At 41.4% G+C, this 16,685-nt stretch overlaps 1 protein-coding gene across 2 annotated transcripts in view; it reads right to left on the minus strand.

Moving 5' to 3' along the window:
* Nucleotides 1-9,197, minus strand: part of LOC311139309 (BAR/IMD domain-containing adapter protein 2-like 1) — a 52,484-nt gene extending 43,287 nt beyond the window's left edge. Inside the window, exons 1-3 of one of the 2 annotated variants that reach the window (XM_084174189.1) lie at nt 8,421-9,197; nt 7,198-7,273; nt 6,210-6,296 (exon numbers count right to left, since the gene is read on the minus strand). In XM_084174189.1, coding sequence (XP_084030315.1) covers nt 6,210-6,296; nt 7,198-7,273; nt 8,421-8,471 — 214 coding nt within the window. In that variant the 5' untranslated portion in view covers nt 8,472-9,197. The remainder of the gene's footprint in view (nt 1-6,209; nt 6,297-7,197; nt 7,274-8,420) is intronic. The other variant, XM_084174188.1, reaches the window with a different exon arrangement.
* Nucleotides 9,198-16,685: the final 7,488 nt, after the last annotated feature.

A 16,685-nucleotide genomic window follows, 5' to 3' on the forward strand; every position in this document is an offset into this window, starting at 1 on the left:
CCTCCTCCAAACATGGCGAGTTGATGCCAAAGAGCTCGATTTTGGTCTCATCTGACCACAACACTTTCACCCAGTTCTCCTCTGAATCATTCAGATGTTCATTGGCAAACTTCAGACGGGCCTGTATATGTGCTTTCTTGAGCAGGGGGACCTTGCGGGCGCTGCAGGATTTCAGTCCTTCACGGCGTAGTGTGTTACCAATTGTTTTCTTGGTGACTATGGTCCCAGCTGCCTTGAGATCATTGACAAGATCCTCCCGTGTAGTTCTGGGCTGATTCCTCACCGTTCTCATGATCATTGCAACTCCACGAGGTGAGATCTTGCATGGAGCCCCAGGCCGAGGGAGATTGATAGTTATTTTGTGTTTCTTCCATTTGCGAATAATCGCACCAACTGCTGTCACCTTCTCACCAAGCTGCTTGGCGATGGTCTTGTAGCCCATTCGAGCCTTGTGTAGGTCTACAATCTTGTCCCTGACATCCTTGGAGAGCTCTTTGGTCTTGGCCATGGTGGAGAGTTTGGAATCTGATTGATTGATTGCTTCTGTGGACAGGTGTCTTTTATACAGGTAACAAGCTGAGATTAGGAGCACTCCCTTTAAGAGTGACTACTTCATCTACTGCCCTCTCTGTTTAATTCCACACATCCCATAATATTTTAGCAATTACATTTACTTTTGATACTTAAGTATATTTAAAACCAAATACTTTTAGACAAGTAGTATTTTACTGGGTGACTTTCACTTGAGTCATTTTACATTTTAGTCATTTAGCAGACACTCTTATCCAGAGCGACTTACAGTTAGTGAGTGCATACATTTTCATACTGGTCCCCCGTGGGAATCGAACCCACAACCCTGGCGTTGCAGGCGCCATGCTCTACCAACTGAGCTACACTGAGCTAATTTTCTATTAACATAAATTTACTTTTACTCAAGTATGAAAATTTGGTACTTTTTCCACCACTGGTGTTCATTCCAAGGGAGGTAGAAAGAGAATAATCAATTTTCTAAGTATTCAAACAGGACCAAAGTGTCCATCCTGAGAACAACACATTCCTAGAGTTGGTGTGAGATGGAGAGAGAGAGGAGCAGGGTCATATTTCTGCCCACTTTGGGGAAAATGTTTGGGATCCCTGACACTCACACTGACGCCATGTCCTAGGAGGGTTGATGAATTGTCTCCCACACAACTGATGGATGGACAGCAGAGCAGAGAAGTGGGATGCAACCTAAGCATTCCTATCAAACACCACCAACTCTCAGGTTAGAAATTCAACATAGCCTCAAAAAACACTATGTCACCTTCAGTAAAATCCATTCCGTTCTGAACCAAAAAGCTGTCACCAACTTACTGAACTCACTATTAGAATGAAAAAGCCAACGCACCTCCTACTGAGTTCCTCCTGTCCTCACTCAAATAAGAAATAGTCTACATTTCTGGACGCATTTACCATTTTTCTCAGTGACAGCTCGGGTTCAATATTTTTTTAAACTATTTTGCTGGAGGTTTTGACAAAGAGCTTGTGAAGAAAAGGTGGAAGGGCGGGGAGCACACCATTCTTTCTTCAGTAACGTCTCAGGCCTTGATAACGTGCCTATTTATTGTGAAGGTGCCGTGGTACAGTAATGCGAGCCCATAGAGACCAGTGTTAGTGTTGTTATTCCCAATAGAGGAAATCAATGATTAGAAGCCAGCTAGTACTATGAATAGTAAACACATGATTTTACATTCTACAAGCACAACACTGATGGGGGCTAAATCATAAATTCCCTCACCAGAATGATAAATACATACTTAGCGCCTAGACTAGTTTTCCCTGGAAAAACGTATGTCCCTACACATACTATGAACCAGTTAGAGATACTTTATGATAGCTAGCCCTGAAGTAGTATTACATGTAAAGTACAGTGCCTTCAGAAAGTATTTTGTTGTGTTACAGCCTGAATTCAAAATGTATTAAATAAAAATGAAAATATGTTTTGAGAAATTATAAATATTTATTGAAAATGAAATATCTAATTTACATAAGTGTTCACACCCCTGAGTCAATACTTTGAAGAAGCACCTTTGGCAGCGATTACAGCTGAGAGTCTTTCTGGGTAAGTCTCTAAGAGCTTTCCACACCTGGATTGTGCAACATTTGCCCATTATTCTTTTCAAAATTCTTCAGGCTCTGTCAAATTGGTTGTTGATCATTGCTAAACAACAATTTTCAGGTCTTGCCATAGATTTTCAAGTAGATTTAACTCAAAACTGTAACTCTGCCACTTAGGAACATTCACTGTCTTCTTGGTAAGCAACTCCAGTGTAGATTTGTCTGGTTTAAAGCAGACTGAACCAGGTTTTCCCTTAGGATGTTGCCTGTGCTTAGCTCCATTCTGCTTCTTTTTTATCCTGAAAAACTCCCCAGTCCTTAACGATTACAAGCATACGCATAACATGATGCAGCCACCACTATGCTTGAAAATATGGAGAGTGGTACTCAGTAATGTGTTGTGTTGGATTTGCCCCAAACATAACACTTTGTATTCAGGACAAAAAGTTAATTGCTTTGACAAATTGTTTTGCAGTATTACTTTAGTGCCTTGTTGCAAACAAGATGCATGTTTTGAAATATTTTTATTCTGTACAGGCTTCCTTCTTTTCACTGTGTCAATTAGGTTAGTATTGTGGAGTAACTGCAATGTTGTTGATCCATCCTCAGTTTTCTCCTATCACAGCCATTAAACTCTGTAATTGTTTGAAAGTCACCATTGGCCTCAGGGTGAAATCCTTAAGCAGTTTCCTTCCTCTCTGGCAACTGAGTTAGGAAGGATCCCTGTATATTTGTAGTGACTGGGTGTATTGATACTCCATCAAAAGTGTAATTAATAACTTCACCATGCTCAAAGGGATTTTCAATGTCTGCTTTTTTTTGTACCCGTCTACCAATAGGTGCCCTTCTTTGCGAGGCATTGGAAAACCTCCCTGGTCTTTGTGGTTGAATCTGTGTTTGAAATTCCCTACTTGACTGAGGGACCTTACAAATTATCTGTATGTGTGGGGTACAGAGATGAAGTAGTCATTCAAAAATCATGTTAAACACTATTATTGCACACAGAGTGAGTCCATGCAACTTATTATGTGACTTGTTAAGCCCATTTTTACTCCTGAACGTATTTAAGCTTGCCATAACAAAGGGGTTGAATACTTATTGACTCAAGACATTTCAGCTTTTCATTTTTAATTAATTTGTAAAAATTTATTAAAACATAATTCCATTTTGACATTATGGGATATTGTGTGTAGGCTACTGACACAAAATCACAATTTAATCAATTTTTAATTCAGGTTGTAACGCAACAAAATGTGGAAAAAGTCAAGGGGTGTGAATACTTTCTGAAGACACTGTATGTGCTCCCTTGTGATGAGAGATGGACAGTGTGTTTCTCACAACAATCAGGTCTTTCCATGACACTGAATGCCAGGAAGGAGACTGGCAGTCTGGGCTCCTTCACAGTTTCTTTCTGCCCCTGTTGTTTGCGGAGCCAGGTCATTCTACTGCTCTATTCCCTTGAGCCAAAATGGAGTCAATAGAGTCACTAATTAATTTGAGCCGGAACGGAGTCATGGAGTCATATCTCCTATTGAGTTGAGGGAGGATGGCGTGACACAAAAGTTAATGATAGGACTACATAAATAGATGTCAGATTTTCTGTTTAAAGTTATTTCCTTCAGATTTCACACATCTAAAACATCTGAAACCCCAGCAGTTTTCTTTGAAGTGAAAGCACTCAGGAATGTCTCTTAGGGGTTAGCAGTCGATAATGTCCTTATCAAAAAATGCCAAGTCACATTGTGATAAGCTGATTGTTCTCTTTGTTAACAACACCATTTACCTTTCTCAATGTCACAGCACCAATCAGGAAGTCACACAGGCCCGTCGTCAGGCAGAATGGAGCTAAAATATTGGGTAGATATTGTCCCTTATTGGTTATCTATTATTATTAGGGCCTTAAGTATTTATTGACTACATGGACAAACAAGGGAAAACTCTGAACCCTAGTTGTAGCCTATAAGTAGGGTCAGAGTTTCCCCTGGTCAGGTCATGTGGTCGAGAAAAACAGGATCCTACACTTATCATTGTACAAAGGCTATGGAACCAAACAGGCTGATTTTCTTTTGTTCATCCAAAAAGGATGTAAATACTGTACTTATCTATATGATGAAATACAGACTGAGGGATTGGTTTGAAACCTGAGATGACACAACATGAGATAACATGGGCTTCTGTGGGTAGTTAGTCGAGACATGGAGCCTCTACTGCTGTCCTATTACTACAGGGTATTTTGAAGCCATTCTACGTATATGCCACGTGCCAAACTCACTGACTGACGCAGAATCTGCTCTAGCACTCTATTTAGCTATTGAGTGAAATTCAATCCCATCACCGAAAACCCTTACAAAGCATCTATAAGAGGGAAAGTTACTCATAGCAATATGTTCATAGTTTTATCAATATGAGATTCATTGTGATGTAAATTCAGAGAAAGAGGTCACTTTTGCAGTCACACTGAGACATGAGGTTTGGTCTACTGAGATCACACTGAGACATGAGGTTTGGTCTACTGAAGTCACACTGAGACATGAGGTTTGGTCTACTGAGGTCACACTGAGACATGAGGTTTGGTCTACTGAGATCACACTGAGACATGAGGTTTGGTCTACTGAGGTCACACTGAGACATGAGGTTTGGTCTACTGAGGTCACACTGAGACATGAGGTTTGGTCTACTGAGGTCACACTGAGACATGAGGTTTGGTCTACTGAGATCACACTGAGACATGAGGTTTGGTCTACTGAGGTCACACTGAGACATGAGGTTTGGTCTACTGAGGTCACACTGAGACATGAGGTTTGGTCTACTGAGGTCACACTGAGACATGAGGTTTGGTCTACTGAGGTCACACTGAGACATGAGGTTTGGTCTACTGAGGTCACACTGAGACATGAGGTTTGGTCTACTGAGGTCACACTGAGACATGAGGTTTGGTCTACTGAGGTCACACTGAGACATGAGGTTTGGTCTACTGAGGTCACACTGAGACATGAGGTTTGGTCTACTGAGGTCACACTGAGACATGACGTTTGGTCTACTGAGGTCACACTGAGACATGAGGTTTGGTTTACTGAGGTCACACTGAGACATGAGGTTTGGTCTACTGAGATCACACTGTCTTGTTTTAATAGTACATCTTGGAGCATCAACATTTTCAAGCATGAAAATGTTCCAAACAACAACAAAAATCAAACAAGGGGTCACACTCAAAATGTTATCCATCAAACTCAACAACTGCAGCAATTTCAGCCTCTATCTTGACAACAATACAAGCTTTACTCTGGCCCCTGTGAGGGGAAGAAAAGAGAAGGGTAGCAGATGGAGGGATAGATAGATGGAAGGAGGGAGGGAGGGATGTGATGGTGGGAATAGTGTCCTCCTCTGTCAGTCTGTTTGTTCAGTTTGTTTGCTGCCCTGCTCTGTGTAACGCGTGAGAGAATTCACACCGTCTTGCTGACTGTGGCCAGTCTCGCTGACTGTGGCCAGTCTCGCTGACTGTGGCCAGTCTCGCTGACTGTGGCCAGTCTCGCTGACTGTGGCCAGTCTCGCTGACTGAAGCCAGTCTGAGCAGCAGAGGAGCAAACACAGAAATAGAATAGGAACAGCTCCAGACAGAATTAGAATTCATAAAATGGACATTCCCCATTCTAAACCAATGTTCCGGACATATTTGGTGTTCCAGTTTGGAATGTTATATTCAGTTGGCTGGAAAAACAAACTGATCTGCTACCAGGCTAAGAATGTTCTATAGCACTACAGAATAGACAACATTATCATGAAAAATACATTATATTTGACCCTTTTCTGTGGATAACAGCCACTATAAGGATAATGTATGTGTGACATGAACACAGATTAAGCCATTTGTTGTCCTTTTCCACCCAGCAGTCCATCATGGAGGCTGGTGACAAACATAAGAAGCTACTTAATGGATCATAAAAACCTGGGAAAATGGGTAATCTCAATGTCTCCAGCAGTACTTTAACAGGGAATAACAACCTGTGTCTAGGACTAATGACAGATGCATTACTCTGTGTGTGTGTGTGTGTGTGTGTGTGTGTGTGTGTGTGTGTGTGTGTGTGTGTGTGTGTGTGTGTGTGTGAACCTACCTAATTCTCTGGAGACAGGGGACACGGAAGCAGTCTCTCCTATCTTTGACACAGCATCAAAGTACACCTTCCCAGCAAGAGTCATCACTGTGAGAAGACAAACAAACACAATCATATGAATGGATCTCCACAATCTCTACAAGATACCATATATTATGTGAGAGGTCTAATTCAATTTTGTCCAAATATCGGGACAATAAATCACATTTTGTTCATATAACCCTTGTTTATAACAACATTTGTCACAAAGTGAGAGTAACCAGTAACCTCTTCACAGAGTCTCTTGACTAAATCCCAAAACACTCACACTTATCTTTTCCTACTAGCACTGACTTTTCTGATAACTTACTACGACTGTTTTCTCACCTAGCTACCTTAAGATAAATGAACTAACTGTGATATGTGGTTGTCTCACCTAGCTATCTTATTAAGATGAATGAACTAATTGTGATATGTGGTTGTCTCCCCTAGCTACCTTAAGATGAATGAACTAACTGTGATATGTGGTTGTCTCACCTAGCTATCTTATTAAGATGAATGAACTAATTGTGATATGTGGTTGTCTCCCCTAGCTACCTTAAGATGAATGAACTAACTGTGATATGTGGTTGTCTCACCTAGCTATCTTAAGATGAATGAACTAACTGTGATATCTGGTTGTCTCACCTAGCTATCGTAAGATGAATGAACTAACTGTGATATCTGGTTGTCTCACCTAGCTACCTTAAGGTGAATGAACTAACTGTGAGATGTGGTTGTCTCCCCTTGCTATCATAATATGAATGCACTATGTGTAAGTCGCTCTGGATAAGAGCATCTGCTAAATGACTAAAATGTCCAAATGTAACCGGGCCTAGATCCCCAAAGATCAAGCAGCAGCACAGTGGCAACTGGCAAGGATCAACTCCCTAGAAGGAAGAAACCTTAAGAGGAACCAGACTCATCCTCATCTGGCTGTACTGTGTAGAAAACATCAACATGTTCTTACCGGCTACAGATTTCTCATAGTTCTTCCCCAGATTGACCAGGTTCCTCAAACCTGGGTTTAACTGCTCCATTACATTCTGCAAGAGAGAGGGGGCAGTGAGTGTAACTATTCTGAGAGAGAGGGGGCAGTGAGTGTAACTATTCTGAGAGAGAGGGGGCAGTGAGTGTAACTATTCTGAACATATAAAAACAAAACAAAAAAACAAAAAAATTATACCAATGTCCAGTGGGAAAACTGACTTTTAATAAACAATGGCCAATTCTCTTGTTGTGGAGTGGATACACAGACATTTCTAATAAACAAGTTCAAATAAAGGATTGTCTCAATGTCATCATAAATAAAGGTGTAAATGTTTATGTGTTCATTCTATAAATAAGTCCAAGCTGAAATAAAACATTTTAATAATTAACATGATCCTTCACACTTAACAACTTTGTGGGAGTGAAGTTGTACACAGTTTTTGCAGCAACAGGGCAGACTGAACCAAACCCAATCCCCCTCGTATTCAAATGGCCCACAATAAAATGTTGTTTAGGACTGGAGTCCCTGTTTCAATTCCCCAGGCACACCCTCAACAGAACAATTAACTGCCAGGTATGCATTAGGCCTACTCGCACCGTGCCAGAGAGAGAGAGAGAGAGAGAGAGAGAAAGAGAGAGAGAGTGAGAGAGAGAGAGCAAGAAAAATGAAAAAAAGAGAGAAGCAGGTTTCTCTTCATTTGAAACTGTGGCACGTCATAAACAATGTAGAATTAATGTTGCTGACACTTTCGACTTCACCTGCAGAGTACATAACAGGTGGGGTTTGCTGGGGCATGTGATAAGCTTGACGCAAGTACACCAAATGGCCTTATAATTGATTAACTAATAAGAAGATATGGATTACTGGCCATATTTTAAGTTGACAAATCTTTTGCTTTTTCAGTTATTTGGAGAGGCCTATTTCACTGCCCTTTTTCGCTCTCACGGGCGAGTCACACGTGTACGCGTGCTCTCACGATACGCACTGTGCACGTTTATGGCCATATTATGGAATGGGTTCATGTATCTCCTATAGTAATAACTGGTTGTGCCCTAAAACTGAAGCCAATTGGAGCCTACAGCTATTGCCAAAGGCGACGATGGACATTGGCCAACTGGAAACCCTGTTGTTATAAAGTCAAGGTGAAGGTGGAGAAATGGGGAGCTACGATGAGAACATAGCCTAACAAAAAGCCTGCTTACCTTGTATGTACTTTCGGTCAGTTTATTCACATTGTCATGATCCCTAGACATGTTGGCAGTTATTTCTCTTTCTCTACAAGATAGAACAACAAAAAACAACCAAACCAAGCCAAAAACCAAAGTCAATCACTCGAAGTCTGTATAATTCCTTTCAAATCCAAGGGTGGGCTGTTTAGTTGTTCCAGGAGTAGTTTACGCTTGATGGCATCCGGCATTTGTCACACCTTGCATGTACACGGAGAACAGAAGCGCAACTGTACGCCGGTGGCCAAACAAACCGGAATCAACCGCTGCGCTGCCTGAAGCGAGACTGTCAAACTTCACTGTGTGTCCGCGGAGCGGGAGGCAGAAACCGTGGTATCCGAGACGTCACGACTTTAGTCAAACCATACAATTAGGAATGAGAACTTTCTCACTGACCAAGATGGCTCCCATTTAGTCTCATTCTGGAATTTTGAGGGATTATGATGACATAGTCCCTCTAGTAATTTAATAGGATCTCTAAGAGTCAAGCGCTTTCGGTGCTGTGCTTTTAGGTAGACATCAACTCGGAATTGGCAATAGGGGTTGGGCGCTCACTATGGCTCACTCTCCCGGGGCGGTTCTTGTTATTGCATTCGGATTAATTTAAATCACAATAGGCTTACTTTAAAATCAATTCACTCCCCCATTTGGCAATCGACATCAGTCTCATGTAAACACCTTCTAGGCCTAATTATGTTGTGGTTCATTGCTGGTTGTTGTACGTTGTATGTCTCTCGAGTGGCGCAGTGGTCTAAGGCACTAGAGATCCTGGTTCGAATCCGGGCTCTGTCGTATCCGGCCTCGATTGGCCCAGCGTCATCCAGGGTAGGGGAGGGAATGGTCCTCTGTAGCTCAGTTGGTAGAGCACGGCGCGTGTAACGCCAAGGTAGTGGGTTCGATCCCCGGGACCACCCATACACAAAAATGTATGCACGCATGACTGTAAGTCGCTTTGGATAAAAGCGTCTGCTAAATGGCATATTTATTATTTATTTATAATGGCCGGCAGGGATGTAGCTCAGTTGGTAGAGCATGGGGTTGTGGGTTCGATTCCCACGGGGGGCCAGTATGAAAAAAATAAAACAAAAATAATGTAGGCACTCTGGATAAGAGCGTCTACTAAAATGTATATATAATGTATGGGATATTGAGAGAAGACAACGTTGTTTTATATGGAATGGGCATGTCATTATTTTTCCTAGAGGGCTACCCTGACTGATGTTGTTTTCCATTTCACACATGTAGGCCTTGGCTTTTACACATCGGTTCAATTATTTGAATTCCATTTCCTCGGGTTTTTTCTGTGAGCTCAATGCGCACATTGCCTAGTTTCTCTAGAGCTAAATCAGATCAGCCGGAACTGTGCGATGTACTAGGGAGTTGTAGTTTCCAACAGGCCAGAAATCCACATAGTTTAGTGCAGAAACCGGGGTAATTAACTACAATGACCATAAACCATTGCGCGCCGGTCTGTGTGTTTAATTTAGGCCTGTTATGTTAGGTTAGTGTCCGGCAGACAGGAGAGAAAAGTCAGAAGAATGCAAGATCAAGAGTGATAGAAAGCTGTTGATAGCGAGCTATCTCTACCTGAAAATACATGATCTAAGTGATTGATAGTTGGTATTCAACAGTTATATTTACTTTGAAGCACTACTAAAATAGTGATTTTGTCAGACAGCATAGGCAGCAGCTCTATAGAGATGAGATGATGACTTGGAATAAAATAATAAAGTCATCAAATAAAACAAACGTAATATAGACAACAACTGATATATTTTATTAAAGTAAAGTAATGTGAATAACTGATGGTTAATAAGTGAGCAGTAATGGGCAGTCACTACCATCATGGAACTTTTATTAATTGTTGTATTCTGTGTTGTTACTGCATTCAAACCACATAATGCATAGTGCATTTAATGTTTAAAAAAATAAATAGAAACTGAAAACCGTGATTATTTTTTTATAATCGAACCGAAACCGAACAGACCTCAAAAAGCACTAATCACTCAGCACTAAGCACCATTATCCAATAGTTCATATTAGGTCCGATACACTTGACAATGACCATCAAAAGTGGTCTCACTCACTATGATCTAAAATAAATTACTAATTCCTCTGGTCCTCTGTAGCTCAGCTGGTAGAGCACGGCGCTTGAAACGCCAAGGTAGTGGGTTCGATCCCCGGGACCACCCATACACAAAAATGTATGCACGCATGACTGTAAGTCGCTTTGGATAAAAGCGTCTGCTAAATGGCATATTATTATTATTATTATTATTATTAATTCATCCCTAGTGTGACGTAGGAGTTCAAAGAAGCAATGAAAGGCGTCGTTCACAGGGGACCAGTCCAGTAATTTCTCTGTGTATGGCTCCATCTTGTGGCCATATTTAATACTTGAACTCATAACTGAGACGCAAGCAGCTTATATAGCTTACATCAAACAAGGGTCTAGCTAATAAATACAATTATCTACTGCAGTAGATAGAACATGGCTGACTTCATAAGCTTGCATTTTTATATCATATAGGGCAGTCCTATGTACAGTACTAAGGTGTACAGTGAGAGCTTCAAGTTCCTCGGTGTCCACATCTTTAAGGACCTATCATGGTCCAAACACACAAACACAGTCATGAAGAGGGCACGACGAAGCTTCTTCCCGAAAGGACACCTGAATAACTTATACTACCCCCAAGCCATAAGACTGCTGTGCAGTTAATCAAATGACTATCCAGACAATTTACATTGACCCCCTTTATCATTTATGTATTTATCTTAATTGTTTTGCACTGGCTCTATGCACGCTCACTAGACTCTACCCACACTCACACACATACTGCACTGACACTCCAACACACACACACACTACATATGCTCACACACACACACTACATACGCTCACACACACAAAACACACACGCATGCATATTGACGCCACACACACACTTGCACATAGACACACTTTACTCTGTTTATCATCTATCCTGATTGCCTAATCAATTTATCCTCTACCCACATGCAGGGACGGCTTGTTCAATAGGGCGATATGGGCGACGCACTGCCAAACGGGAAAAGGAAGGGATTTTTTTTCTAATCAATTATATCACGGCAACAGCAGTTATCAGTGTTCACGTCTGATCTGCCAGCCACTAAATGTCAAATCAGGCTAAAGTCGTGCTTCAAATGGCCCCGCCCGTTTTTGGGGCGATTTCAGTCAAGTTGAAAATCGCCCAGAAGTCTCTCATAGCCTGTCATGTAAAATCTATTTTTTTCACATTTCAAAGCTTTCAATACATTCTCTATGGGTGTCTGTGGGCTTGCACTTACGCGCTTTCGTCATACGTGACGTAACGTTGAACGTAACTAAGACAATGGCGGCTAGAAGCGTCTCTGTTGCGACCTGCAGTGCGGCGTTATTTTATGTTTTTAATTTGTAGACTTAGTTTACAAACATTCTGCCAACCATGGATTTCCAGTGGTTGGTTTTGGACTGATCTTGTTGATCGTGTACATACCCGCTACGAACGGACTAAATAATGAAAACGCTGCTGGCAGCTGAATCCCAATACAGCTGGGAGACTTGGCTGGATGAGTCCCGGACAGAGAAGTGGAGCCGGCCACCTTCACCCTGGTCAGAGCGGACCGCGATCCTGGTAAGAGAGCGACTCTGTACCCCGACATTGAACTGCTTTCTGTGTCATTGCGACCTTACTATCAATTCAATTCAATTTAAGGGCTTTATTGGCATGGGAAACGTGTGTTAACATTGCCAAAGCAAGGGAAGTAGATAGTAAACAAAAGTGAAATAAACAATAAATATTAACAGTAAACATTACACTCAGAAGTTTCAAAAGAATAAAGACATTTCAAATGTCATATTATGTATATATACAGTGTTGTTACAATGTGCAAATAGTTAAAGTACAAATGGGAAAATAAATAAACATAAATATGGGTTGTATTTACAATGGTGTTTGTTCTTCACTGGTTGCCCTTTTCTTGTGGCAACAGGTCACAAATCTTGCAGCTGTGATGGCACACTGTGGTTTTTCACCCAGTAGATAAGGGAGTTTATCAAAATTGGGTTTGTTTTCGAATTCTTTGTGGATCGCTGTAATCTGAGGGAAATATGTGTCTCTAATATGGTCATACATTTGGCAGGAGGTTAGGAAGTGCAGCTCAGTTTCCACCTCATTTTGTGGGCAGTGTGCACATAGCCTGTCTTCTCTTGAGAGCCAGGTCTGCCTACGGCGGCCTTTCTCAATAGCAAGGCTATGGTCACTGAGTCTGTACATAGTCAAAGCTTTCATTAAGTTTGGGTCAGTCACAGTGGTCAGGTATTCTGCCACTGTGTACTCTCTGTTTAGGGCCAAATAGCATTCTAGTTTGCTCTGTTTTTTTGTTTGTTCTTTCCAATGTGTCAAGTAATTCTCTTTTTGTTTTCTCATGATTTGGTTGGGTCTAATTGTGTTGTTGTTGTTGTTGTTGTTGTTGTCCTGGGGCTGTGTGGGGTCTGTTTGTGTTTGTGAACAGAGGCCCAGGACAAGCTTACTTAGGGGACTCTTCTCCAAGTTCATCTCTCTGTAGGTGATGGCTTTGTTATGGAAGGTTTGGGAATCGCTTCCTTTTAAGTGGTTACTATCTGCCCCGTGAGTTCCCCCAATTGTTTGTTACCGTTGTGTACTGTTGATAATCACAAGTTTACTGGAGAACTGAGACCAAGTAGAGACTTTGGACAGGGTGGATATGGTATAATAAAGGCAGTTTATTCAGAGGTAAAGATATCTGGAATCGCGTGCACGGACTCGTGCACGTGTGTAGGTCACCTAAATCATCAGAAAAATTGCCCCTCCTGAGAATTTTTTCAGGAGCCGCCACTGCCCACATGTATTACCTCAATTACCTCAACTACCTCGTACCCCTGCACATTGACTCGCTACCGGTACTCCTTGTATATAGCCTCGTTATTGTTTTTATTGTGTTATTATTTACCTTTTTATTTAGCAAATATTTGTCTTACTTTTTAACTCTGCATTGTTGGGAATGGGCTCGTGAGTAAGCGTTTCACTGTAAAGTCTACACCTGTTGTATTCTGCGCATGTGACCAATGACATTTGATTTTCTAGGTAAAAAGGAGGAAAAGATAGCGTTGGCCATTCCTAAGAGGTGTCCAGCACATTTTTGATGTGGGCCATAAACTCAGTGAGGAAAATCAATTGTGCTACCTCCACTATCGTCAGCGGCTTACAACACCTTTACATTTTAGTCATTTAGCAGACGCGCTTATCCAGAGCGAAATACAATTGTGAGTGCAAACATTTTCCGTACTGGTCCTCCGTGGGAATCGAACCCACAGCGTTGCAAGTGCCATGCTCCACCAACTGAGCCACACGAGACACAACAACTCTTTGTATTCCGACGCACATGGTAAAACGCATGGACAGGATTTCAAGCTATTATGTATATCTGGGAAACATAAAGGGCATGAACAATTTGCTGGCATCGGCTGACAAAGCATCTACTAAAGGTTGTCCATTTGAAGACTCTCCCCATTTCTCAATTTTTTTGTCCTGAAGTAGCCTACACCATTTTCCTCTTCTGTGAGCGGACAAGCGCAAATGTATCGGTAAATATGATGTGTTGTATGTTTAATATTTGGGCAAATAAGCAGAATTACATTACAGTAAATGTAACATCATTTTGTGAACTTCTGGTTTATGATTTCAGAAACATAATTGCGTTGGTCGTAATGTCACTTCCAGTGATTCTGAGCCCTCAGGTTTTGGGGGTCGCGACAGACGGTTTGAGCAATCTTCGTAGGTTTACTATTACGCATAACATTATTTCAATACAACACATTTTTAACACAATTTATAGTAAACTTATATATTTTTTACTTTTTTATTCAGAAGATATTGCAGGGAAGCTTAACTTCATTCAGAGGGAAGGAAATGTGACTTACGTGCGGGACAAGGAGCTGGCCTCGGAGGTTCCAACCGAGACCAAGTTCGAACTGTTCGATCCAAGGAACACTTTACGCACCGCCAGATTCACCTATACCTGGGACTTCGGCAACGGGTAGGCCTGTGTGGACTTCGCCTGTTTATCATCGAATATATGTTTTGTAGTTTTCCTTTTTATAGTTAAGGCTATACATTTAAATATTATGTGGTTGTTTTATTTGTTATTTATTTATTCGATGTTGTGTGGTGCTGTTTTTTACTGTAGGGATTACTGTTGTTTTCTATTGTATTGTCAGTGTTGTATGTATTCCATCAGGGACCACATTAGAAACAAGTGGAATTGCTTTAATGTGTTATCCCCTGGGTTGTCCTCAGTGCATATTACCCCCCCCCCCCCCCCCCCCCCCCCCCATCAATCAATCAATCAATCAATCAATCAATATTCTGGTTTTGTAAGAGAGGTCTTAATGGGATCAAAGCCGTCTGTGTACTATAACTACTCCTCCTCTGGAAACTACACTCTGCGGCTGAGAGTCGGGGCCCAAATGAACAAAATCTCTACTCCACTAACTGGGGAATATACCATGGACGTTACAGTTTTGGGTAGGTAGACGGAATACAACATTTTTGTTGATAATTATTTGATTTGAAATGGTGTGTTTTGGCAACGTTGAGAGGACATCTCTCATTAATTTAGTGAAATCCGTTTTTAAAATCACATTATGTCTACCATACAGCACTGGTCGCCAACAATTGAGGTGTATTGCATATCTCTGCTATTTTCCAGACGCCATCAGAAATATTGAGTTGAGCCCTTTGATATTCCAGGTTTCCAGAAACAACAGTCTGGCTGTTCATGTGGATGGAAGGTGCGTACAATTTCTCAGTAGGCCCACACAATGAACACATACAACCTCCTAAACATGTATAACACATAAAATAATCAGCTCATTTATTCTCTTTCTCTCTCAATTCAATTCAATTCAATTTAAGGGCTTTATTGGCATGGGAAACGTATGTTAACATTGCCATAGCAAGTGAAGTAGATAGTAAACAAAAGTGAAATAAACAATAAATATTAACAGTAAACATTACACTCAGAGGTTTCAAAAGAATAAAGACATTTCAAATGTCATATTCTGTCTAAATACAGTGTTGTAACAATGTGCAAATAGTTAAAGTGCAAATGGGAAAATAAATAAACATAAATATGGGTTAGATTTACAATGATGTTTGTTCCTCTCCATTTATTCTCTCTCACTCTCTCTCTCCTCTCTCTCTCTCCTCTCTCTCGCTCGCTCTCCTCTCTTGCTCTCCCCTCTCTCTCTCTCTCTATCTCCCCCCCCCCCCCCCCCCCCCCCTCTCTCTCTCTCTCTCTAGTCCTCCCATGTGGGTCTGCTGGAGGTTCCTACAGAACTGTGTATCAGCAACCCCTACAGGCTGTCACCTGACCATGCTGTATGAGAACACCATGATACTGAACCACACCTTCACATCTTTAGGAGTCCACTGTCTGGACATCAGTGCCCGCAACGACATCAGCAAACTGCAGACCTCCTACAGCATCTTTGTGAGGAGAGATCGTAAGTCAGGTGTTATCATGAGGTCTGTGGAGATTTGGTCCACTTTAGTCACGCTAGGCTACAGTACAGTACAGTACACACTTTGTCCTCTCACTATCAATACAGTATAGACTGTTTGATATAGTACAAATGATCCATCTATTAGTACAGTGTCGCTCAGCGGTTCTGGTAGCACAAGGACTTTTTATGATAATTTACCTCTTTAGAGTTCATGGTTCTTCCAGTAATCTCAAAGTGAACCGAGTGATAGTGTGTTCAGAGAAATGAAAAGACGTCAGAGGGACAGTGGCCAGGGTTGAGGAATACAGCTAAGGAGTTCTGGAGGAGAGCAATTCAACGGTAGGACCCACACCCCATACTGTATATGTCTCCTGTGGTGAATTGATTTGTGGTGGATGGTACGATTACAGAGGAGTTTCAGGAAGCTTGTGAACTCATTGTAATGCATAACAAATAGATTGTTTAAAACCAGAAGACTAAAAGAATGATGAATGATGGTTTGTGTAAATAGGAACATGATTCAATGGTGCACAAAGTTAAGACAAGAGGAGACATGCTAATAATCATGTGTGCAGACACTGGGGAGTATGACAATTACTAATTGGGAGATAATTGTAACCAAGAACTTCTGACCAGTATTGAAGCTTGTCTAACTGCATCATGTAATACTGTAGAAAAACAGTTCTCTCTTTGTC

This window comes from Coregonus lavaretus (assembly GCF_964263955.1).
Source record: "Coregonus lavaretus genome assembly, chromosome: 1".
NCBI lineage: Eukaryota > Metazoa > Chordata > Actinopteri > Salmoniformes > Salmonidae > Coregonus > Coregonus lavaretus.